Genomic DNA, 24176 nt, shown 5'->3' with positions numbered 1-24176 from the left:
CGCTCCCAGGGTCTTCAGGTATTCCCCTACCTGGACGACTGGCTGATCAAAGCACCGTCCAGGGAAGGGGTTATCTCAGCGACCCAACAGACTATTATCTACCTACAGAGTCTGGGGTTCGAGGTAAACTTCCCAAAATCCCAACTGAGCCCCTCGCAGTCCCTGCAGTTCATCGGGGCCACGCTGGACACGGTTCGCCTCCGTTCCTTCCTCCCCCCTCCGCGTCTAGAGGCGTTAGTAAATCTGAGTCGAAGGATCTCACTGCTACCCTCGGTATCAGCTCGACAGATGATGACTCTACTAGGCCACATGGCCTCCACCGTCCACGTCACACCATTCGCCCGTCTCCACCTGAGAATCCCTCAATGGACCCTAGCCTCTCAATGGCATCAAGATCGGGACTCGATCGATCGCCCCGTGACAGTGACTCCTTCCTTGCAACGATCGCTCCGCTGGTGGGCCGACTCTTCAAATCTTTCCAAAGGTTTGCTCTTCTTCGCCCACCCACACAACAAGGTACTCACCACGGACTCATCGGAGTACGCTTGGGGAGCCCATCTGGATGGCCTATGCACTCAAGGGATGTGGTCAGCAGAGGACCGTCGCTGCCACATCAACGTGCTAGAGCTTCGGGCCATCTATCTCGCAGCTGTAGCTTTTCAACACCTGCTCCACGACCGGGTGGTTCTCATCCGAACCGACAACCAGGTAGCAATGTACTACGTAAACAAACAAGGGGGAACAGGGTCTTGGCCCCTCTGTCGGGAAGCCCTGCGCCTCTGGAAATGGGCAATCTCCAACAACACCTTCCTTCGAGCGGTGTACATAAAAGGAGAACAAAACTGTCTGGCGGACAGACTCAGCCGCCTCCTCCAGCTACACGAGTGGTCACTGCACTCTCAGACACTACGACAGGTGTTCGAACAGTGGGGGACACCTCAAATAGATCTGTTCGTATCCCCCCACAATCACAAACTGCCTCTCTTCTGCTCCCGGATGTACTCCCCGGACCGGCTCGAGGCCGACGCCTTCCTCCTCGACAGGGAGGGAAGGTTCCTGTATGCGTTTTCGCCGTTTCCTCTGATCCTGCGGACGCTTGTCCACCTGAAAACAGTACAAGCCACCCTGATCCTGATTGCTCCTCGCTGGCCACGCCAGCCTTGGTTTTCCCTTCTACTTCAACTCGGTGTCAGAGATCCACTGCCTCTGCCTCGGTTTCCCTCTCTACTATCACAGGGTCAGGGTTCGCTGTTACATCCCAATCTTCAATCTCTTCATCTGAATGCTTGGTTTCTTTCCCCCTGACTTCTCTCCCCGTGTCTCAGTCAGTCAAGGAGATATTGGAGGCCTCTAGAAAGACCTCGACGAGAACCTGCTACTCCCAAAAGTGGACCAGATTCTCAACCTGGTGCTCCTCCCACAGCCAGGACCCGGTGTCGGTCCCCGTCCCTCTGGTCCTTGACTATTTACTTCAATTATCTCATTCCGGCCTAAAGACCAACTCCATTCGATTACACCTCAGTGTGATTGCGGCCTTTCATCAGCCCCTGGAAGGGAAAGCCCTCTCGCTCCATCCCTTAGTCTCTCGCTTCATGAAGGGTCTTCTGAATGTCCACCCTCCTCTCAAACCTCCTCCGGTGGTTTGGGACCTTAACGTGGTTCTGGCTCAACTAATGAAACCTCCATTTGAGCCCCTAGACAAATGCCTTCCAAAATTCCTCATTTGGAAGGTAATTTTCCTGCTTGCGCTCACTTCCGCTCGGCGGGTTAGTGAGTTACAGGCTCTGGTAGCGGACCCACCCTTCACGGTATTCCATCACGACAAGGTGGTACTCCGCATTCATCCAAAGTTCTTGCCTAAAGTAGTGTCTGATTTTCATCTCAATCAGTCCATTGTCTTGCCTGTGCTTTTTCCCAAGCCCCACTCTCATCCCGGAGAGGTGGCGTTCCACACTCTTGACTGTAAGAGAGCGTTGGCCTTCTACCTCCAACGCACTCAGCCACACCGGAAAGTCCCACAATTGTTTTTGTCCTTCGACCCAAACCGGTTAGGTCACCCAGTTTCCAAGCGCACCTTGTCCAACTGGTTGGCCGATTGCATCTCCTTCTGCTACGCTCAGGCTGGTCTCACACTGCATGGTCGAGTAACGGGACACAAGGTCCGAGCGATGGCAGCCTCCGTAGCGTTCCTCAGGTCCACACCTATTGAGGAAATCTGCAAGGCTGCCACGTGGTCTTCGGTTCATACTTTCACCTCCCACTACTGTCTGGACTCACTGTCCAGTTGCGATGGCCGGTTCGGCCAATCGGTTTTGCGAAATCTATTTGCTTAAATTGCCAACTTCCCTCCATCCCGTTTCAGTTAGCTTGGAGGTCACCCACATGTGAGAATATCATGCCTGCTTGTCCTGGGATAAAGCACAGTTACTTACCGTAACAGGTGTTATCCAGGGACAGCAGGCATATATTCTCACAACCCGCCCATCTCCCCGAGGTTGGCTTCTTTGCTAGTTAAGTGAACTGGAGACCACGAGGGGATGCGCCCCCTAGTGGAGCAGGAAGGCACGCATGCGTGGAGCAGCAGAGCAAACTTAAATCTTCAATCAAGTTTGCTTGAAAATGCTTCCGCATCGTAGATGACGTCACCCATATGTGAGAATATATGCCTGCTGTCCCTGGATAACACCTGTTACGGTAAGTAACTGTGCTTTCTGGAAGTCCAAGTAAATTATACCCACTGGCTCTCCACTGTCCATTTGTTTGTTCACTTTCTCAAAGAATTGTAGTAAATTTGTCAAACATGACTTCCCTTTTCTGAAGCCGTGTTGACTAGCCCTTATTAGATTGTGATCCTCCAAGTGTTGTACAATGTTATCTTTTATCAGTGTTTCGATTATCTTCCCTGGAACCGATGTGAGGCTCACAGGTCGGTAGTTTCCTGGATCTCCTCTTGATCCTTTTTTGAAAATTGGGATGACATTTGCTATCCTCCAGTCTTCTGGTATTTGCCCAGTTCTAATAGACATGTTAGCTACAGATTGTAATAATTCGCCAATTTCCACCTTAAGTTCCTTTAATACTCTAGGGTGAATTCCATCCGGTCCAGGGGATTTGTCGCTTTTTAGTTTGTCAATCTGAAAGCATATCATGTCCAACGTCACATTTACTGTTGTGAGGCTTTCCTCTATGCCCCTGGTGAATATCTTCCCTGTGGTTGGCACTGTTGTAATGTCCTCGTTTGTGAAGACTGAGGCAAATAATGAATTTAACCTATCGGCAACCTGTTGTCCTCTTTGATTGACTCTTTCCTTCCTTGTTCGTCGAGAGGGCCCACTGCCTCTCTTGCTGGTTTCTTTCCTTTTATATATCTAAAAAAAGGCTTGAAGTTTTTGGCTTCTTGCGCTATCTTTTCCTCATAGATTTTTTGGCGTCTCTTACCACTTTATGACACTTTTTTTGGTCGATTTTGTGACAATTCCAGACTTCCGTCGTTTTTTCTCGTTTCCATTTTTTAAACGAGTTCCTCTTCTCCCTCACTGCATCTTTCACCTCATTGGATAACCAAGCTGGTTCTCCTTTGTTCTTTTTTCGCCTTCCTTTGGATATCTTCGGTATGTGAAGATTCTGTGCTTCTGTGATGGTGTTTTTCAGTAGAGACCATGCTTGATCAACTGTTTGGATGTCCGCTTTGCCCTTCTTGAGCCGTTTTCTAACCATAGTTCTCATGCTGTCGTAATTTCCTCTTTTGAAGTTAAAGGTCGTGGTTCCAGTCTTAATTGGTTTCCCCCTTCCGATGCCAATGGTAAAATTGATCATATTGTGATCACTTGTCCCTAGCGGGGCCGTAACTTCTACATCTGCTGCCCTACCAGTAATGCCATTTATGACCAAGTCCAGGATTGCAATTCCTCTTGTCGGTTCTCCTACCATTTGTTCAAGGAAGCAATCTCCTAATATTTCAAGGAATTTTAACTCCCTTCCGCAGTTTGACGTTGCCAATTTCCAGTTGATCTCCGGAAAGTTGAAGTCTCCCATGATCGTCGTATTTCCCGATTTACATCTACGATTAATTTCCTCCATCATTTCTTGGTCTGTTTCCTCAGTCTGTCCCGGGGGTCGATAATAAAGTCCAATTTGTATGTCTGCTTCCTTTTGTCCAGGAATCTTTATCCAGCATGACTCTAGTTTACCATTTGCTTCTGTCTCTCCTTCTCTAACAGACTCAATTTATTCTTGGACATACAGGGCAATACCTCCCCCTTTTTGCCCAATCCTATCTCTTCGGTAGAGTTTATATCCTTTCAACGCCGTGTCCCATTCATTCTCTTCATTCCACCATGTTTCTGTTATTCCTATGATACCCAGTTGTTTTCTATTTGCTAATTCTTCCAGCTCGCCCATTTTGTTTCCCAAGCTTCTGGCATTCGTGTACATACATTTAATTTCTGTTCGTGCCAATTTACTGGATTTAGTGGTTCTCCCATCCTTCTTTGTATCCATTTGATCTTTTTCATCGGCTCTTGTAGTGTTCTCGTTTTCTTGCCCTATATCAGTGTGGTTGCTTGAATTTTCCTCCTCAGGATATCCTGGTGTCCGGGCCATCGACCGATTGTCGACTGTCGGTTCTCCCCTGATCTCTAGTTTAAAGCCTTCTCAATGGACTTCTTTATATTCTCAGCCAGGACTCTCGCTCCCTGTTTGGCGAGGTGTAGGCCGTCCTTTCTATAGAACCTGCTTCTTCCCCAAAATGTTGTCCAGTTTCGCACAAAGTCGAAACCCTCCTCTTCGCACCAACGCCTCATCCAGGCGTTCACAGCTCTCAGTTCGTCCTGTCTCATTGCGTCCGCTCTCAGTACCGGAAGGATTTCCGAGAAAGCCACCTTCACCTCCCTGACCTTCAACTGCCTTCCAAGTGAGCGAAGCTGGTCCTTCATTACTTCCCTGTCATACTTCCGTCCGCATACATCGTTGGTTCCCACGTGGATAAGCACTGCAGTTTCCTGTCCTCCTGTTCCATCTATAATCCTGGTAATCCTGCTGGCCACATCCTTCACTCTTGCTCCAGGCAGGCAGGTGACCAGTCTATCCTCCCTTCCTCCTGCAATGTGGCTGTCCACATTTCTTATTATAGAATCTCCGACTATAATCCCAATCTTCTTTACTGAAGAGCAACTAAGATGGTTAATGGGTTGGAGGATCTGCCGTACAGCGAAAGATTAGAGAAACTGGGCCTCTTCTCCCTCGAACAGAGGAGACTGAGAGGGGACATGATCGAAACATTCAAGGTACTGAAGAGGATAGACTTAGTAGATAAGGACAGGTTGTTCACCCTCTCTAAGGTAGGGAGAATGAGAGGGCACTCTCTAAAGTTGAAAGGGGATAGATTCTGTACAAACGCAAGGAAGTTCTTCTTCACCCAGAGAGTGGTAGAAAGCTGGAATGCTCTTCCGGAGGCTGTTATAGGGGAATACACCCTCCAGGGATTCAAGACAAAGTTAGACAAGTTCCTGCTGAACAAGAACGGGTGCTGGTAGGGCTAGTCTCGGTTAGGGTGCTGGTCTTTGACCAGAGGGCTGCTGCGTGAGCGGACTGCTGGGCATGATGGACCACTGGTCTGACCCAGCAGTGGCAATTCTTATGTTCACAGTAGCCTCCAAGAAGTCACAATGATTCCAGACCAGTAGTCAAACTCCCACAGATGGGAGGGAGGTTGTTTGCTTACTGGAGGCCTGGTTGAGAATTTGCCCAGACCACTGGGTGCTGACATCATTCAAGGGGACTACAAATTGAAATTCTATCATCCTCTGCTGGATTTATTTGTGGACTGTCCAGCAGGACAGCCAGAGAAAACGGCTCCTGGATATTGAAGCCATAGAACCTGTCCCATCTAAAGAATTGGGCTTAGGCAGATATTCTATGTACCTTATAGTGCCCAAGAAAGACTCAGATGACTGGAGGCAAGTTCTGGATCTGAAGTCAATCAATGCAGCACTGAAAGTTTCTTCTGGATGGAGACTGTTCGGTCATTTCTTTGGTGGTGCCAGGGGAATTTCTAACCTTGCTTGATTTGACAGACTTGTGTGCATATTTCTGGCTCAAAGGAAGTTCTGAGATTCCATGTACTGGAGAGACATTTCCAATTCTTGGTGCTCCCATTCAGTCTGGCTAAGGCACCTCGCACCTTTACCACGGTGATTGTCATTGTAGCAGTGTACTTGCACAAAACATGGGGCGGTGAATGGCCTTGTCCCTGTACCTGCAGCGACCATTTTTTCCCCACCATTTCAGCGGCTAGCTGCGAGTAACAGCCACCGTGTCATTCTCTAGTTGAAACATCGGTTCATTTGTGATACTTTTTCTCTTATCACCAGAAAGTCTTGCTTGTCTTTTGTTCTGCTACTTTTCTGGTTTCTTCTGAGATACAAGATGATTTCTTGACTTGCTTTCTCATCTGGAGGGGGCGGGCTGGAAGGCTGGATCCCTGGAGGCAGCGGCGGCTTTTACAGATGGGCAGCTACATACATGCAGAGAGGGGGCACAAATTTGACCCAGATGGAAGGGAGGGGGTTATGAACATGGGAAACAGAAGAGAGGGAGGAAGAGGGCACTAACTTGGGACATAGGAGAGAGGGAATAGAAAGGGAGAATTGTTGGGTATGAGTGTGTGAGTGAGAGTGAGAGGGAAAGATGGTGGTGCATGGGGAAAGGAAGAAAGAAAAATTGGTCATAGAGAGAGGAGAGGGAGATACACAGGGGAGAGAAGGATGAGAGGGGGAAATGTTGGATATAGTGGTGGAGAGGGAACAGAGGAACAGATTGAAGGGGATTGCAAGGGGGAAGAATATTGGACATATTGGATGGAGGGAGAGATGTGGCATTGTGCTGGAGAGGGGTGGTAGAAGGAGAAATAGACATGGGGCTGATGGTCAATGGTGAAAAATGCTGCACATGATTTGGGGGATGAGAGAGGGAGAAATGTTGGATGTGACAGTAGAGGGGATGGGAGAGATGCCTGGATATCTCAAGACAGATGGACAGTGAGAGGGAGACTTGTTACCAATAGGGGTGGAGGAAAGAGGAAGAAAAGTTGGACTTATGGAGGGACAGAGTATTGGTTGGCAGAAAGTGTTGGACTCATGGAGGGAGAGAGAGAGTAAGAGATGGGGAGGGAAGGAGAAATGTCACACTCAGGGGAAGGGGGAGAGGGCAGAGAGTTGAACTCATGGAGGGAGAGAGCGAGATGTTGATTGGGGGAGGGAATGAGGACTGAAGGAGAGGAAGCGTGCAGGAGGCAGAGAGAAAGAGATGTTGGACTGGTATTAAGGAGGTAGAAATGTTGGATGTGGCAGTAACGGGAGTGGGAGACCCTGGATCTCTCTCTCTTTCCCCACTTCCTTTGCAGCAGGGGAGGGAATTAGAGAGTGAGGAAGACATATTGCCAATGGGGGCAGAGGAGAGAGGAAGAAAAGTTGGACTCATGGAGGGACAGAGGGAGATGTTGGTTGGGGAATGGAATGAGGTCGGGAGGAGAGAGAGCATGCAGGAGGCAGAAAAAAAGAAATATTGGATGCACAGTCAAAAGGAAGTACAACCAGACTTATAAAATCACCAGACAGCAAAGATAGGAAAAATTATTTTATTTTCAATTTAGGGATCAAAATGTGTCAGTTTTGAGAATTTATATCTGCTGTCTATATTTGTCTTTTTCTATAGTTGTTACTGAGGTGACATTGCATATTTTAAAGTCATCTGCCTTGACCTCTTTGAAAAAAATTGAATATGAATTATAATTAACATTTTCTCTGCATACAGTGTGCTTTGTGGGTTTTTTTTTATTTTGTGGTTGCCATTATGTATTAAGATTATATTGTGTGTATATGAAAAATGGGTGGAAGAAATTGCATTACAATTAGTACTTTATTATGGGGGTGGGGACGGGCAGAGCTTAGGTGGGTCGGGGGCGGAGCTTGGGCAGGGGTACTCAGGTTATATTTATTAGACTTAGGGGGTACTTGGCTTGAAGAAGTTGAGAAACACTGCTCTAGGAGATAGGTACTTCCTCTATTCTGGAACAAGCATCTATTTAAAAACTTTAACATTTGTCAGTAATGCTAACCAAGCAGTATTCTTTTACTGTAACTCTGAAGCATTTCTATATCCTTCATCTTCATCTTTTATTATCTATATACAGTAAACCCCCGCAAATCACGGACCCAGAAATTTGTGGTATTTTCCGACCGCCTCTTTCTGGTACTAAAGTCATGGTTACACCAATCAGGAGCTGCTTTGACAATTTCGAGGGAGTATTGTATTAGTCAATTAATGTCTTTTCAGGTTTTCCAGGCAAGGGGTGTCTCCATATATATTGGGTTATGGGCCTCTCTTATATCCTGCTTAATACAATTATTGTCATCATCTGCACTCTGTCTCACCTCCCTCCCTGCTCTGCCAGTCTCTGCACCCAGTCCCCTCCTTCACTCCCTCTCCTGCCCTTCCAGTCTCTGCATCCTGTCCTCCCCTCCAGTCCCCTCCTTCACTCCCTCTCCTGCCCTTCCAGTCTCTGCATCCTGTCCCCCCTCCTTCACTCCCTCTCCTGCCCTTCCAGTCTCTGCATCCTGCCCCCCCTCCTTCACTCCCTCTCCTGCCCTTCCAGTCTCTGCATCCTGTCCCCCCTCCTTCACTCCCTCTCCTGCCCTTCCAGTCTCTGCATCCTGTCCCCCCTCCTTCACTCCCTCTCCTGCCCTTCCAGTCTCTGCATCCTGTCCCCCCCTCCTTCACTCCCTCTCTTGCCCTTCCAGTCTCTGCATCCTGTCCCAGCTTACCTCTGGACCACCAAGTCTTAAACGGTAGGGGGAGGGTGGGCGCTGACCCGAATATAAACAAATACCATCAAAATCTTGGTTTATATTTAGAGTATATTTGGAAGTCTGTTTTATACTAAATCATCTAGGTAATTCTTTTTTCAATAATTCAAAAGGTATTAAGAGCCCAGAGTTTTCTCCATGACTTTGCATTAGTGGAACAATCTAGAAAAGGAAATGATGGGACAGTCTATGTTTTTTGGAACATTCTTAAAATGTACTTTGCAGAGTGGTAGGCACAAAGGAAAGATGGCCTGCCTTATCAGAACTTGGGTACATATTAGCAAGAGCTATGATAGATACTGGAAATATTTCTTTTTCTGTATCTGTCATCTGAATATGGGACCCCATGTGGTTTCAAAAGTTCATAGGCTCCAAAGGATCCAGTTGACTATTACTACCACTACTTATCATTTCTATAGTTTACTATGTAATGTTTGACAGTTCTGTTTCTTTACTTCAGGTGGACGTTTATGTGCAAAGATGTTGGCTTTGCTAGTTTGAACTTCTAGAGACATGGCCATTGATGGCCTCTGCAAGTACTGAACAATTCAATATAAGCTTTGGAAAGAACAGCCATCACAGCTCACGGAGCTTCAGGACGCAACTTGCTGAGAAAGCCCAAGAGAGTCATGTCAGGAGCCACCCTGTGCAGCATGTGAAGTCAATCTGGAAGTTGGAAAGGAAGAATGTGAATGCAGTCCAGGATCAGAAGCTAGGACACTCAGGGATTCTACCTCAACGAACCTTATGTTTCTACTCTGACCCATTTTGTAATGCCAGAATTACACCACCATTAATTGCAGCTGTACATAGTTCACCAAAATCACGGTCTCCCTGCAATTCCTCTGAGGGTACTTTGGCTTCTCAGCAGCCTACTCATGCTCATGGAAGTAGATCTTATCAGAAACTGGAATCTTTGTGCCTAAAATTTGGGGATTTAGGAAGGAGAGACCTATCCTCACACCACAGGAATCCCCTGAAGTGTTCATCCGCCACAAAAGTTAATGCAGCGGAGAGTGCCATGTCATATTCCGTGAGTCAATACCTCCCACAGAGTTCCACTGTAGAGCTGCCGAACCCTGTGGTGAGCTCACCACCTATTCACTCAGGAAAGCTCGTTTCCAATTCTTTCAAGCCAGTACTGAACACCAATTTGTTCTTACGACCAAAAAGTGCTAAAGTGCCTTCAAACCAGTCACGACATAATAGAAAGGTGAAAACTTCCTATGTACCTCAACCTAGTACACCTCAGGCGTGGCATCATTCTGGAGGTACTGGAGATGGGCTTTCCCCAAACCTGCACAGCAAACCTCTCAAAACCAGCCCCGTTGCTTTGGAACAGACCACCAATGTTCCAACAGCCTTGTACGATCAAAGTGTCGCATCACCCAAATTGAAGAAACCTCATTGTCAAGCAGAAGAAGATGAGAAAAGCCAGAAGATCTTCCATGCCAGGAACAAGGAGGTGAAGCTCACTGAAGCTGTGAAGAAAGTGATGGGAAACAGCTGGGGGAAAAATCTCTGCAGTGACTTAAGCTTAGACTCTGACCAACAGACAAATGTGGGCCTGCATAATGATTCGTCCTGTGGGAAGAGCAGAGGGCAAACCCAGACTTCCTCTTATGCCAGTCCCAGGCAAGAAGGGAACCAAGCGCATCCTCCTATCTTGGAGAATCGAAACCTGGGGTATTCTAATCCCCATATGGTCAATTCCAATCTCTGCACAAAACGGATTAGTGTTCATTTCACAAGCTCAGACACCCCTGAAAACAGTGTCCCCAGGACTTCAGTCCCTGTGAAAAGCAAAGATGCAGCTTTCAAGAAAGCTGGAGTCCAGCAAATGAATGTCAGTGATATGACAGTACAAATTTCTACCATCCATTTGGAAAAGAAAACCCACAATCCACAGAAGACCAAATGGGAGGCAGACAGTTTGCAAGATCTGAAGTAAGTTCTGTTGAGCCCCTTGTTTGTTTATTTATTTTTAATATTTATATACCACTTATAGCCTAAGTTGTTTACATTCAGTGGGCTCACAATTTGATTAATGTATCTGGGAATGGAGTGTTAGTGACTTGCCTAGGGTCACAGCGAGCAGCACTGGGCTTGAACCTGCAACCTCGGGGTGCTGAGGCTGCAGCCTTAACCATGAGGCCATAGTCTCTTGGTAAAGATTGTAATCTGTGTTGGGACTCCATTATACAGTCAGCATTCTTAGAAGATATTAGAGTGAGATGGATTGCTTTCCTAGGACACAAACTTGTATGGGGCAGGAGAGTTCATGTAAATGGTTTTAGGGGCATTTGGTCATAGGAAAGTTTTGGTGGACTGTTCATCAGCCATTTGGTCATATAGGAATATGGTCATAAGTCATATAGTCACTCGTGTTATTGGTCATAGGGTTTATAGTCATAGGATTATAGGTAATTGTTTGTCATAGAGCAGATGATATTAACATAAGACTAAATACAGAAAGACAATAATTAGGCATAAAAGATACAAAATAAACTAGGTAAAATGTAAACTTGATATTTTATTTCACAACTTATCACAATGACAACTCAATTGTTTTCATACAATATCAATTTTTTCATCTAAATGCCATTCTACATAAGTGATTATATCAGTTTTGATGTATGTTGCATCTGGGCTCTGCACAAACTTTTTCAGTAAGAACATAAGAGATGCCGCTGCTAGGTCAGAGCAGTGGTCCATCGTGCTTAGCAGTCTGCTCACGCGGCGGCCCTTTTGGTTAAAGACCAGCGCCCTAACTGAGACTAGCCCTACCAGCATACTTTCTTGTTCAGCAGTAACTTGTCTAACTTTGTCTTGAATCCCTGGAGGGTGTTTTCCCATATAACAGCCTCCAGAAGAGCGTTCCAGATTTCCACCACTCTCTGGGTGAAGAAGAACTTCCTTATGTTCGTACGGAATCTATCCCCTTTCAACTTTAAAGAGTGCCCTCTCGTTCTCCCTTCCTTGGAGAGGGTGAACAACCTGTCCTTATCTACTAAGTCTATCCCCTTCAGTACCTTGAATGTTTCAATCATGTCCCCTCTCAATCTCCTCTGTTCGAGGGAGAAGAGACTCAGTAAATAATGGCATTTGTGCCATTCTACACCTGATGCTTGCAAAATCGATGCCTTCTGTTGAATGTAATCCTTATGCAATCCACGATACACACAGTGGAGATGACCAGGTTAGATGTAACCACTTTAATGAGGAACTTTAATTAGACTCCACATGGCCGTGATTCAGCCACCAGGCCTGAATCAGGGGTCTGTCATCAACAAAATATGCATATATGAATAATCTTCTAAAATGGGCTAACCTTATAACAACCACTTTAGAAAACAAATCTCTGGGTGTTCTGTGGTGGAATGAATACACGAAAAATGCTCGTGTTTTCAAATAAACCAATATATTCATGAGTGTTGGAAGGATGATTTTTCTATTTGAGAATACTTGAGCATTTTCCATGTATTTGCTCCACCATAGAGAACCCAGAGATTTGGATTGTTGTTGTTTTCTTTTTATTGAGATTTCTTCATACATTACAATATTTAAAAATTAAAGAACTACAACAATTTCAAGCCCATTTCATGGGGAATGGGAGAATTTCCTCCGCTGCAGAAAATAATCTTAATCCCATTTTTTAAATGTGACGGTTCTAAAAGCACATATGCAGGGTAACTTCAAGAAGAAAGTACCTACTCTAGGTCTCAGATGGAGAAAAGCTTTACGATGACATTGACTTTGTCTGGACACATCTGGGGACACATATGTTTCTGCTATAAAACATAATCGCTTTTTTGGGAAAATAAACTTTCATAATTATTTTTTTATTTTCTACTAATGACCTTTGAAAAGGATTAGGTCCCAATTCCTGCCACATACTTTCTCTGTCATTTGGAAGTCAGGTGCACCTGGGGACATATCTTAAAGACCAGAAATCATCTTCCAAAACATGTCCAATTTATTGTCAGCTTTACATCTCTTTTATATCATTTTACATGAATCAGTGTTGTCAGCATGTGACGTAAACACAAACCATATATGGACACAGGTCACATGAAACTTTAAAGAAATCAGCATTTTTCTATCTCAAGACTGGAGTCCAAAGGGTCAGAAGAGCCTTGGCCAGCAGAGCCTCTTATCTAAAGCTGTTTGCAAATACGGCTTATAAAAACAATTGAATTCACTTCACAGCAAGATAAGAACATATCTTTTCAAACATAAATGTCCTTGTACTATTTCAGAGAAGGAAAAACAAACAGGGTCTGGTTTTCTTACAGCTTCAAAACATAGCCTAAGGAAAACTACCAAGGTACATGATACGTGTCCCTTCAACCTTAACCCTATTCTTCTGCCCTCCAACCCAGCCTGCTGATTAACCATTCCCCTTGGTATACCATCAGAGAGCAGGACAATTGCACCCTGACAATTCTGTTCCATCAAATGCGTGCACCGATAGGCGCGCTCATGAAGGGAGTGGTATTTTCAGGGCGCAATTGTCCTGCTCTCTGATGGTATACCAAGGGGAACGGTTAATCAGCAGGCTGGGTTGGAGGGAAGAAGAATAGGGTTAAGGTCATCAGTAGAAAAGAAAAAAATAATTATGAAAGTTTAGCGCTCCTTTTATTCCTTGGTCATCCAATGGTCCCACCGCTTCCTTTGCGGGTCGTTTCCCTTTAATAAATCGAAAGAACAACTTGAAGTTTTTCGCTTCCTTGGTTATTTTTTCCTTGTAGTATCTTTTTGCCACTTTTACCGCCTTATGGCACCTACGTTGATGTTGTTTGTGCTTATTCCAGTTTTCATCCGTTTTTGATCTTTTCCATTCCTTAAACAAGGTTTTTTTGTCTTTGATTGCTTCCTTCACCTCTACAGTGAGCCACGCCGGTTCTTTATTCTTTTTCTCTTTGATCCCTTGTTGATACGTGGTATATATAGATTTTGTGCCTCAGTGACCATATCCTTAAAAAGAGACCAAGCTTGCTCCAGCGTCTTTTTAGTGTTTATCCTCTTCTTAATTTTCTTGCCCACCATGTGTCTCATCCCTTCGTAATTTCCTTTTCGTAAGTTTAGGGCTGTGGCCGTCGTTCTGGACCAACGTTTCGCCCCTATTTTCAGATTGAAGCGTACCATATTGTGATCACTGTTTCCCAGCGTCCCTTCTACTTCTACATCCTGTGCCGGTCCTCATAGCCCATTTAGAACTAAGTCCAGAATTGCGTTGCCTCTCGTTTTCCTTGACAAGTTGTTCCAGGAAGCAATCACCTACAGTTTCCAGGAACTTGGTCTCTCTAGCACAGCCGGAGGTGCCTAGGTTCCATTCTATCCCTGAATAGTTGAAGTCGCCCATGATAACTGCGTTGCCTCCCTTGCAGTTGCGTTTAATCTCATCCGTCATTTCTTCATCAATTTCTTCGGACTGCCCTGGGAGTCGGTAGTAGATGCCTATCTTCGTTTCTGGTCCATTTGTTCCTGGAATTTTGACCCATAGAGACTCTAACTTATCCGTCTGTTGTGGATGTTCTCTTCAGTAGATTCAATTCCCTCTTTGACGTATATGGCAATGCCTCCTACTTTTTGAGCCACTCTGTCTCTGCGGTATAGTTTGTATCTCGGTAGCACCGTGTCCCAGACATTTTCATCAGTCCACCATGTTTCCGTGATGCCGATGATGTCGACGTCATCTTTTTGTGCCACAGCTTCTAATTCTTCCATCTTATTTAAGAACATAAGAACTGCCATCTCCAGATCAGACCCATGGTCCATCGAGTCCGGTGATGTAGTTTTAGTCACCCATATCCCTCTATGCCTCTCGTAAGGAGATGTGCATTTAATTTGCCTTTGAATCCTAGCACAGTGGATTCCTTAATAACCTCCTTTGGGAGAGCATTCCAGGCGTCTACCACTCGCTGCGTGAAGCAGAACTTCCTGACATTTGTCCTGGACTTGTCCCCCCTTAGCTTCAAACCATGTTTTCTTGTCCGTGTCACGTTGGACAATGTAAATAATTTATTTTCCTGCTCTATTTTATCGATGCCTTTCAGTATTTTGAACATCTCGATCATGTCCCCTCGCAGCCTCCTCTTCTCAAGGGAGAACAGTCCCAGTTTCTTGAGTCGTTCCTCATATTCCAAGTTCTCCATACCTCTTATTAGCTTTGTTGCTCATCTCTGCACCCTCTCCAGCAGTTTTATATCCTTCTTTAGGTTGGGAGACCAATGTTGGACACAGTATTCCAAGTGTGGTCTGACCATTGCTCTATAAAGCGGCATTATGACTTTCTTCGATGTACTCGTGATTCCTTTCTTTATCATGCCTAACATTCTATTTGCTTTCTTTGCCTCTGTGGCGCATTGTGCCGATGGCTTCAGGGTCCTATCTATCAGTACACCCAGGTCCTTTTCTTGTTCGCTCTTACCCAGAGTTGCGCCTGACATTCTATACTCGTGTTCCTTATTCTTACTACCTAAATGCATTACTTTGCATTTCTCCACGTTGAACTTCATCTGCCATTGCTCTGCCCATTTCTCTAACTGGAGTTCCTCGCTATCCTCCTGCGATCTGATTGCCCGGCATAGCTTTGTGTCGTCTGCAAACTTAATGATCTCACTGGATATTCCGTCTTCCAGGTCATTGATATAAATATTAAATAGGATCGGCCCAAGTACTGAGCCCTGGGGCACACCACTAGTCACTTTCTCCCAGTCTGAGAACTTCCCATTTATGCCCACTCTCTGCTTTCTGTTTTCCAGCCATTTGCCTATCCACCTTTGTATATCTCCCTCTATTCCATGGCTTTGTAGTTTCCTAAGAAGTCTTTCATGTGGAACTTTGTCGAACGCTTTCTGGAAGTCCAAATATATTATGTCCACCGGCATTCCACTATCATTTTGCTTGTTCACGGTCTCAAAAAATTGAAGTAAATTCATTAAACATGATTTCCCTTTCCTGAACCCATATTGACTGGGTTTCAGCAAGTCGTGTGTATCTAAGTGCCGGACTATGCTATCCTTGATCAGTGCTTCAACCATTTTTCCAGGGACAGACATAGGGCTCACAGGTCTGTAGTTGCCCGGTTCTCCTCTCAATCGTTTTTTGAAAATTGGCGTGACGTTCGCTATCTTCCAGTCGTCTGGTATCTGTCCAGTTCTGATTGTCAGATTGGCAAGTTTTTGCAATAACTCTCCAATTTCAACCTTCAATTCCTTTAAGACTCTCGGGTGAATTCCATCCGGTCCAGGGGATTTGTCACTTTTAAGTTTGTCGATCTGGTAGTATATCTGGTCCAACTCCACTTCAACTGTGGTGAGGCTGTCTTCTATTACTCCACTAAACACTTTCACTGTTTCTCGTATTTTTGCGGTATCCTCCTCCGTAAAGACGGACGCAAAGAAGGAATTTAGTTTGTCTGCAATTTGTTTATCTTCCTTGATATACCATTTTCTTCCCTGGTTGTCCAGGGGTCCCACCGCCTCTTTTGCGGGTTTTTTCCCTTTCATGTACCTAAAGAAGGGCTTGAAGTTTTTGGCCTCTTGCGCTATTTTTTCTTCATAGTCCTTTTTGGCATCCCTCACCGCCTTGTGACATTTCTTCTGATCATCTTTATGTTTTTTCCATGCTTCGGTTGTTTTCATGTGTTTCCATTTTTTGAAAGAGTCCTGCTTTTCTTTTATGGCTTCCCTCACCTGTCTGGTAAGCCATGCCGGTTCTCCCTTACCTTTTATTCTCCCTTCTTTGGAAATCCTCGGAATGTGGAGATTTTGTGCTTCTGTGATAGTGGGGGACATTCAAGTGTACAAGTGAGTTTGCAGCCTGTTCCCTTCTTGCGTGTCTTTCCCTCTTATGTCCCTTTCGGTCTGTCCTGTCTGCGATCTGGTAAGTCTTCCCCTACATCTTCCTATACGGTATCCTCCGGGTATACCGGTTCCCAAATCATCGACTCTGTCTCGGTCGACTGTCAGCTTTCCCCTTCTTCCTAGTTTAAAAACTTCTCAACTTCTTTCTTGATGTTGCTTGCAAATAACCTCGTTCCGTCTTTGCTGAGGTGGAGTCCGTCCTTCCTGAATAGCTTGCTCTTCCTCCAGAATGTTGTCCAGTTGCATGAACTGGAATCCTTCTTCCTCACACCAGCGCTGCATCCACGCGTTGACTGCTTGCAGCTCCATCTGTCTCTTCTCATCTGCCCTGAGTACTGGCAAGATCTCTGAGACTGCTATACTCTGCGTTCTGGTCTTCAGCTTCCCTCCTAGCATCCAGAACTGGTCCTTCAGTACTTCTCTGTTGTAGTTCCTGTTGCTTATGTTGTTCGTTCCCACATGGATCACCACTGCCGTGTCTTCTTCCACACTAGCGACAATCCTATCGATGTAGCTCACTATGTCTTCTACCTTGATTCCGGGTAGGCAGGTCACCAGTCGATCCAGTCTTCCTCCCACTATGTGGCTGTCAACTTGTCCTATGATAGAGTCCCCCACGACGATTGCTGTCCTCTCTATCTTCTCTTGAATCTCCAGTCGCAGGTCCGTGTCCCTGGCGTATGTCCATCTCTCCAGCCATAGGTCTGTGTCCTTTGTTCCTATCCATATCCTCTCATCCTGGCGTTCGTCTTCTTGTGGGTTCCCTCCGCTATTTCTAGATCTTGCTGCTGTGTCCCTCATTTCCTCCTGGTGGCTGTCCGTATGGTGGTCCACACTCTCTGTAGGCGTATCCCGGCAGTTCCACTGTAGCTGGTGTTTTTCCACGGCCTCCCTGTATGCCTCTTCTATGAAGTTCACCAGCTCCTGGACTTCTTCCTCGATGGTGTCCGCTGTCTTGATGATCTCTGCATCTCTGTCTTCTTCCTCTACTGTTTGAAGTGCCTCCAGTTCCAGTATTCTGCCCTCCAGGAGTCTGACTTGCTTCTTCAGGCTTTCTAGTTCTCCGCATTGATCGCATACGTAAGACCGCCTCCCAGAAGGGAGATAGTCATACATATGACAGACGGTGCAGAAAACTGGGTAACTCAACATCGTGCTTCTGTCTGCTGCTTCCATTACTGCCCGCTTGCCGGTCTCCTGTGGATGTCTTCTGTGCCTGCTGTGGATGTCTACTGTGCCTGCTGTGTCTTCTGTGTTCGCCTGGTTATGTCCTCAGTGTCCACCTGGTTGTGTGTCCTTTGTGCCTGCTTTGTCCTCTGTACCTGTTGTGCCCCCTGTGTCTACCTGGTTGTGTGTCTCTGTACCTGCTTGGTCTGCCTGGTTGAATGACCTCTGCGTCTGCTGTGGTCTCCCTCTGCTCTTCTTTAGTGGTGGCTCGTCCCTTCTCAAGGCCCTTCGCAAAGGTGCTCTCGCTCAGGCGAGCACCTTTAATGCTCGCCTTCGCACGCTGAACGGTGAGCACCGTTGGCCCCTGCCCTTTTAAGGGGGAGCTCCGGGTCCGCTGCGGGTGACGATGGGGTGGGCAGAGTTACCTCTCGCCGCAGCCCCTCACCCTCTGCCTCCTCTCCTGTTCATTCCCTTCTGCCTCCTCAGCGCGTGTCTCCTCTTCTCTCCCTTGCCTCACTCCTCAGCACAACTTCTCCTGCCTGCCCCGATCCCGATACAAGCTGGATCTGAGCGCTGTTGGCTCCTCCCCTTTTAAGGGATAGCTCTGGGTCCGCTGCGGGTGATGTCAGGAGGTGGGCGGAGCTACCTCATAGAAGATGGCAGCAGAAAAGGGCTACAGCCCATCAAGTCTGCCCACTCTGCTTACCCACCCCCTGTCTATTCCCTAATGACCCAATTTCCTTATCTTGACCCTCGTAGGGATCCTACATGGGTATCCCATTTATTCTTAAAGTCTGGCACGCTGTCTGCCTCGATCACCTGCACTGGAAGCTTGTTCCAATGATCAACCACTCTCTCTGTGAAGAAATACTTTCTGGTGTCGCCATTAAATTTTCCGCCCCTGAGTTTGAGCGGGTGCCCTCTTGTGGCCGAGGGTCCCTTGAGAAAGAAAATATCATCTTCCACTTCGACACGTCCCGTGAGGTACTTAAATGTTTCGATCATGTCTCCCCTCTCCCTACGTTTCTCGAGAGTGTAGAGCTGCAATTTGTTCAGTCTCTCTTCGTACGAGAGACCCTTGAGCCTCGAGATCATCCTGGTGGCTGTCCGCTGAACCGATTCAATTCTGCGCACATCTTTACTGTAATGTGGCCTCCAGAATTGCACACAGTACTCCAGATGAGGTCTCACCATGGCCCTGTACAACAGCATTATTATGACTTCAGGCTTTCGGCTGACGAAACTTCTATTGATACAACCCAATATCTGCCTTGCCTTAGATGAAGCCTTCTCCACTTGATTGGCAGTTTTCATGTCTGCACTGATGATTACTCCTAAATCTCATTCTGGTGAAGTCCTAGTTAAAGTTTCTCCGTTCAAGAAGTACGTCCTGCATGGATTTCCGCTTCCGAGGTGCATGATCTTACATTTCTTAGCATTGAAGCCTAGCTGCCAGGGTGAGGACCAACTTTCCAATGTAAGCAGGTCCTGTGCCATATAATTCTGTAAACTGCATTCACTTACTATATTACATAGTTTGGCGTCATCGGTGAATAGTGTTATTTTACCTTGAAGCCCTTGAGTCAGATCCCCTATGAATATGTTGAAAAGGAGTGGACCCAGGACCGAGCCCTGCGGCACTCAACTGGTCACCTCCAATGTTTTAGAGAGGGTACTTCTGGCCGCAGCCCCTCTGCCTCCTCTCCTGTTCCTTCCCTTCTGCCTCCTCATCGTGTCTCCTCTTCTCTCCCTTCCACCTCACTCTTCAGCCCGACTTCTCCTGCCTGCCCCGATCCCGAGACAAGCTGAATCAACAAGGGATCAAAAAGGAAAAATAGCTAAATCCCTACTAGTTTTTGAAGCCCATAGTCCTTGTGACCTAATGGCCTTATAAGCAATAGTAGATGTGTCTGTTATACATAGGACCACAAGGCAGCCTATGGCCAAGTAGGTATGTCCAGATGTCCTAAGATCAATAATCCGTGCACCCATGTAAATTATGACTAGCTCTAATGCTATTGCACTCTATATACAATTGTTTAAAGTTCTGTCTCATACAGGTTTCTTCCTTAGGACAGCTATTCCACAGCAAAGCTCATGCCAATATTTTCCAAGAAGGTAATTCTGTATGCAGTTTAGAATACTGCACTGTATGATGCCATAGGAGGTAAAGAAGGGAAAATCTAGGGAAGATGCAATTGCAAATTTTAAACTAGATAGGGAAATGGTTCTATAGGCATTTAATTTCATTTAATTTGAGTGGTTTTTCTTGCAGTACAGAAACTGACTGGCTTCTTCCAGAGCAAGAAGAAACTGAAGATGTAGAGAGAGAGCTTCCAGAAAATTTAGAACATTCTAGTAGTCAGGAGGACAATAACGGTAAGAGAGCTGTTAGTGATTCTTTGGATATTGATACTATGTGTAAGATGAGATGAAGACCATTATGAGCTCTCCAGGCAAGGTTAGTGTGCGCCAGGTGGTACAAGGTTACTGTATGCTCAGACCTTTGCATTGTGTGTCTAGTGCAATAGGAACGGTATGCTGAACCTTGGGGACTCAAACTAAACTAAATCTTAGGTTTGTATACCGCATCATCTCCACATTTGTAGAGCTCGGCACGGTTTACAGGAGATGGGATAGAAAGGAACTACAATGAAAAGTAGAAGTTTACAGGAGAAGGGATAGAAAGGAACTACAATGAAGGGTTAGAGGTCCAGGTATGAAGAGTTTTTAGAGTGCTTAGAATGCCGGAGATGGAATAAGTATCAGATTTTTGAGAATAGCCAGGTCTTCAGATGTTTGCGGAAAAGTTGGAGAGAGCTCAGGTTCCGAAGAGGGGAGGAAAAGTTATTCCAGAGCTCGGTGATTCTGAAGGGAAGGGAGGTCCGTAGTTTTCCTTTATGGGAGATGTCTCTTAATGAGGGGAAGGATAGTTTTAATTTGTGGGTGGATCTGGTGGTATTAGGGTTTGAGGAATTCCAAGAAAGAGGGATACATGGAAGGAGGATCCCATGTAGGATTTTGAAAGCTAGACAGGCACATTTGAAGTGGACCCTGGCGATTATCGGTAGCCAGTGAAGCTTGGACAGAAGCGGGAGACATAGTCAAATTTACTTTTTGCGAAAATCAGCTTGGCCGCGGCATTCTGGACTCTGTCCATTCTCATGAGCATACAGCAGAAAGATGTCAATCACTGCTTTTGCAACCTCCTCCTCCCAGGAGTCTGCTGGCGAGCATGAAAGGTGATTTGCTTGTTTATGACTTTTGCAGTTTTGCAGTCTTTTTCTTGAAATCAGAGATCCCTTTGCATAAGGGTCTACTCTGCCTTAATGCAGTAGCAGGGTGTCAGCACCCCTCCTCCTCTCTGCCCCCCCTGCTCCTTCACTCCCCCTCCCACCATACCTCTAGCGCAGGGGTAGGGAACTCTGATCCTTGAGAGCCGTATTCCAGTCGGGTTTTCAGGATTTCCCCAATGAATATGCATGAGATGTATTTTCATGCACTGCTTTCAATACATATTCATTGGGGAAATCCTGAAAACCCGACTGGAATACGTCTCTCGAGGACCGGAGTTCCCTACCCCTGCTCTAGCGTTTTGCCAGCGCAAGTAGCAACTCTAGCCTGCTGCTCGGACCAGCATTGGCTCTCCCTCTGATGTCACTTCTAGGAAGTGACATCAGAGGGAGAGCCGATACTGCTCACATCGGAGAAGTTAGAGGTACGGTGGAGGGGCGCCTCTTACCCTTGCTACCCTACTGCCTTCATTGACAGTAGAAGATTTTAAATCTGCAGCTAGCAGGTGTATCCTTCAGGGACCTTTTTCTGCTAGCCTGCAGAAGAATAGTGGAGCTTAGGGTCTATTCCCCTGGTGTTTGGTCAGGGGCTGTTTAACACTAATAACATTCCTTTGGGGCTTTGCATCCCCCTCCCTCCTTTTTCATGAGGGGGGTTGAGGGTCAGTCCATGCAGGTCTGAACAGCAGCCCAAAGATCCCATCAAAGTGGCTGAGTGACAGGAAGCAGAGCACCTCTCCTAGAACAGCTGCACCTGAGTAGCTGAAGCAGGCAGCAGCAATCATTTCCTCAGCACATGGTCTGTAAGGCTGTGACAGCCTGTGAGAAAAATCAGAGGGGGTGTGTGTCTTTAAAAGCTCTTTCTACATCTAGGGCTTTTGTCTCCCTCCCTTAAAACCCTGTGTTTTTAGATTTTTTGTTAGCCCTGAGGTGATTTCAAGCTCTTCTTAGCACTAAAATTCACCAGTGGTGGCCATCTTGGATTTTCCCAATTCCCCCCCTCCCCCAGTTCTCAAACTTCTTCAAAACACTTCATTTTGCTTCAAAAGTGCCAGGGGAGGAGCCTACCAAGGAGAAGCCTAAGGCCCCTCCCATAGGAGGTCCCTTAAGCAACCAGGCCCGTCATTTTGTAAGATGCATGCCTGCCAGCCAGAGCTGGTAGGCGTCCCTCCAACCGCACTTCCTGAATAAGGTAGGGAGGGGAAGGGGGTCATCAAGGGCACAGGGGGGGGGTTGAGCAACAGCAGAAGAGAGTGGGCATCTCTCTCGCTGTGGGGGGGGTGTGTATAGTCAGGACATGGGTGGAGTTATCGGGAGGTGGTTGGGCAACAGCGAAAGAGAGTGAACATCTCTCCTGGTGCGGGTGTGTGTGTGTAGCTTTGGGGGCAAGGGGGGAGTTGTAGGGGGAGTTGGATGATGGTGGGAGAGAGTGGGCATCTCTCCTGCTGTGAGTGGGGGAGGGAGATTAGCAGTATCAGGTGAATGTGCGATGCAGAATGTGCGATACATATCTCCTGATCTTCAATTTGGTGGGGGGTTTTTTAGGGGGGGGGGGTGTAATTTGCATGGGCAGGGGTCTGAGCTGCCAAACCTTACTTTCCTGTCAGTACCTGAGCCAATCAGCACTCGGGCACTGATCATAAAGTAAAGCCATGACAGCTCAGACCTGTTGGCAAACTTTGGTTGCAAATGTGGCACAACAAAGTTAGGGAATCACTTGGCGATTATAGAGAATCACTCAGAGTTCTCTTTCCATTTAGCTTTCCACCATCCATCTCATATAAAAGTCATTTTGAGGTCATCTGATCCAGATATCCTACTTCCTGATGACTACACTAAACAATTTGAGCACTTTTTTAGAGATCAGACTTCACAGGTGACCCTTGAGGGAGGAATGCTGGCCTAGCCCTCAGTAAGCACTTTTTGGGCTTGCAAACTACTTTTAAAATGACCAAGTCAAAATGATCTACTAACAATAAATTTATTGATTTTTTTTTTTCCGCACTTATCAACAATGTATTTAAGCAGCAACATGGCAGAATATTTTCCTTTTTAAATAAAGTCCCACACACTCTCAGTGAAAATTCAGAGTTTAAAGAAACCCATATGATTCTCCTTTTCTTCCTGCCCCACTCAGAGGTAAGGCTCATCCTTTGATAATTCCCACTTAGGTGGCGGCATCCCTGGAGTAACATGCCTTTTTGCTGAAGTGGCCACAGCAGTTTCTGAGCTGGAAGGTGGTGCTCCAGATGCCAGAGTTTTCTGCGGCGACATTAGCACGATGGGATGGTATGTTTCCCACCAGCCATCACGTGTACAATAATAATTATTAGCAAACTTGTGACTGGAACCCACAGGTAGCTTAGGTGGAGGCTGAGTCCTCTTAGATATCTCTGTATATCGAAGCTGTAATTTGGCCTGAAGGTTTTGCCCAGACACCCAGTTCCGCAGCATTTGGATGAATTTTGTGGCCAATGCCATTTTCGTTGTCAAGGGCAGGTAGAGCTGCAGTGCACCCTGGGAAAAGGGCGCAGCTGAAAAAGCTGCCAGTCGCGAAGTAAACTGTACTGGTGGTTAGAGCCGAACCTCACTACAACCATCTTTGATTCTGGCAAATGAGGAAAAAAAACCCCAAGCATCTTTACAGGAAGGGTCTATCTATCACATAAAAATGTTAAGTGATGCTATATATAAGAAACCTATCCTGGAAAATTAATTTAGCATTTTGTTAAATACATTATAAAATATTGGGAGCTATATTCTTTCTAAGCTGAGCACATGAGCAATCACAGGTACATTTTTAGAAGCGTCGCTCACAAAAAATGTGAGCTTTACATTTTAGAGAAATACTAGGTTTTCAAATGTTTTCGGAATAATTGGAAGGAGCCCAGATTCCGAAGCAGGGCAGGAAGGTTATTCCAAAGCTCAGTGATTTTGAAGCAAAGAGATTTCCCTAATTTTCCTGCATAGATGACGCCTTT

At 46.1% G+C, this 24176-nt stretch overlaps 2 protein-coding genes across 2 annotated transcripts in view; one reads left to right on the top strand and one right to left on the bottom strand.

Annotated features, from left to right (window-relative positions):
* Positions 1-24176, top strand: part of TTLL4 (tubulin tyrosine ligase like 4) — a 316761-nt gene that overhangs the window by 73549 nt on the left and 219036 nt on the right. The window contains 2 exon segments of the mRNA XM_033945516.1: positions 9325-10811; positions 20178-20281. Of these exon segments, the coding sequence (XP_033801407.1) occupies positions 9388-10811; positions 20178-20281 (1528 nt within the window). The 5' untranslated portion in view covers positions 9325-9387.
* Positions 23219-23676, bottom strand: LOC117360911 (NADH dehydrogenase [ubiquinone] 1 alpha subcomplex subunit 7-like). The gene has a single exon (XM_033945517.1). It carries the CDS (start codon positions 23674-23676, stop codon positions 23329-23331), a length of 348 nt encoding a protein of 115 aa, XP_033801408.1. The 3' UTR covers positions 23219-23328.

This window comes from Geotrypetes seraphini, chromosome 5 (assembly GCF_902459505.1).
Source record: "Geotrypetes seraphini chromosome 5, aGeoSer1.1, whole genome shotgun sequence".
NCBI classification, from domain to species: Eukaryota; Metazoa; Chordata; class Amphibia; order Gymnophiona; family Dermophiidae; genus Geotrypetes; species Geotrypetes seraphini.
Note: the sequence above shows the minus strand (reverse complement) of the source record. Positions and strands in the feature narration are given on the sequence as shown.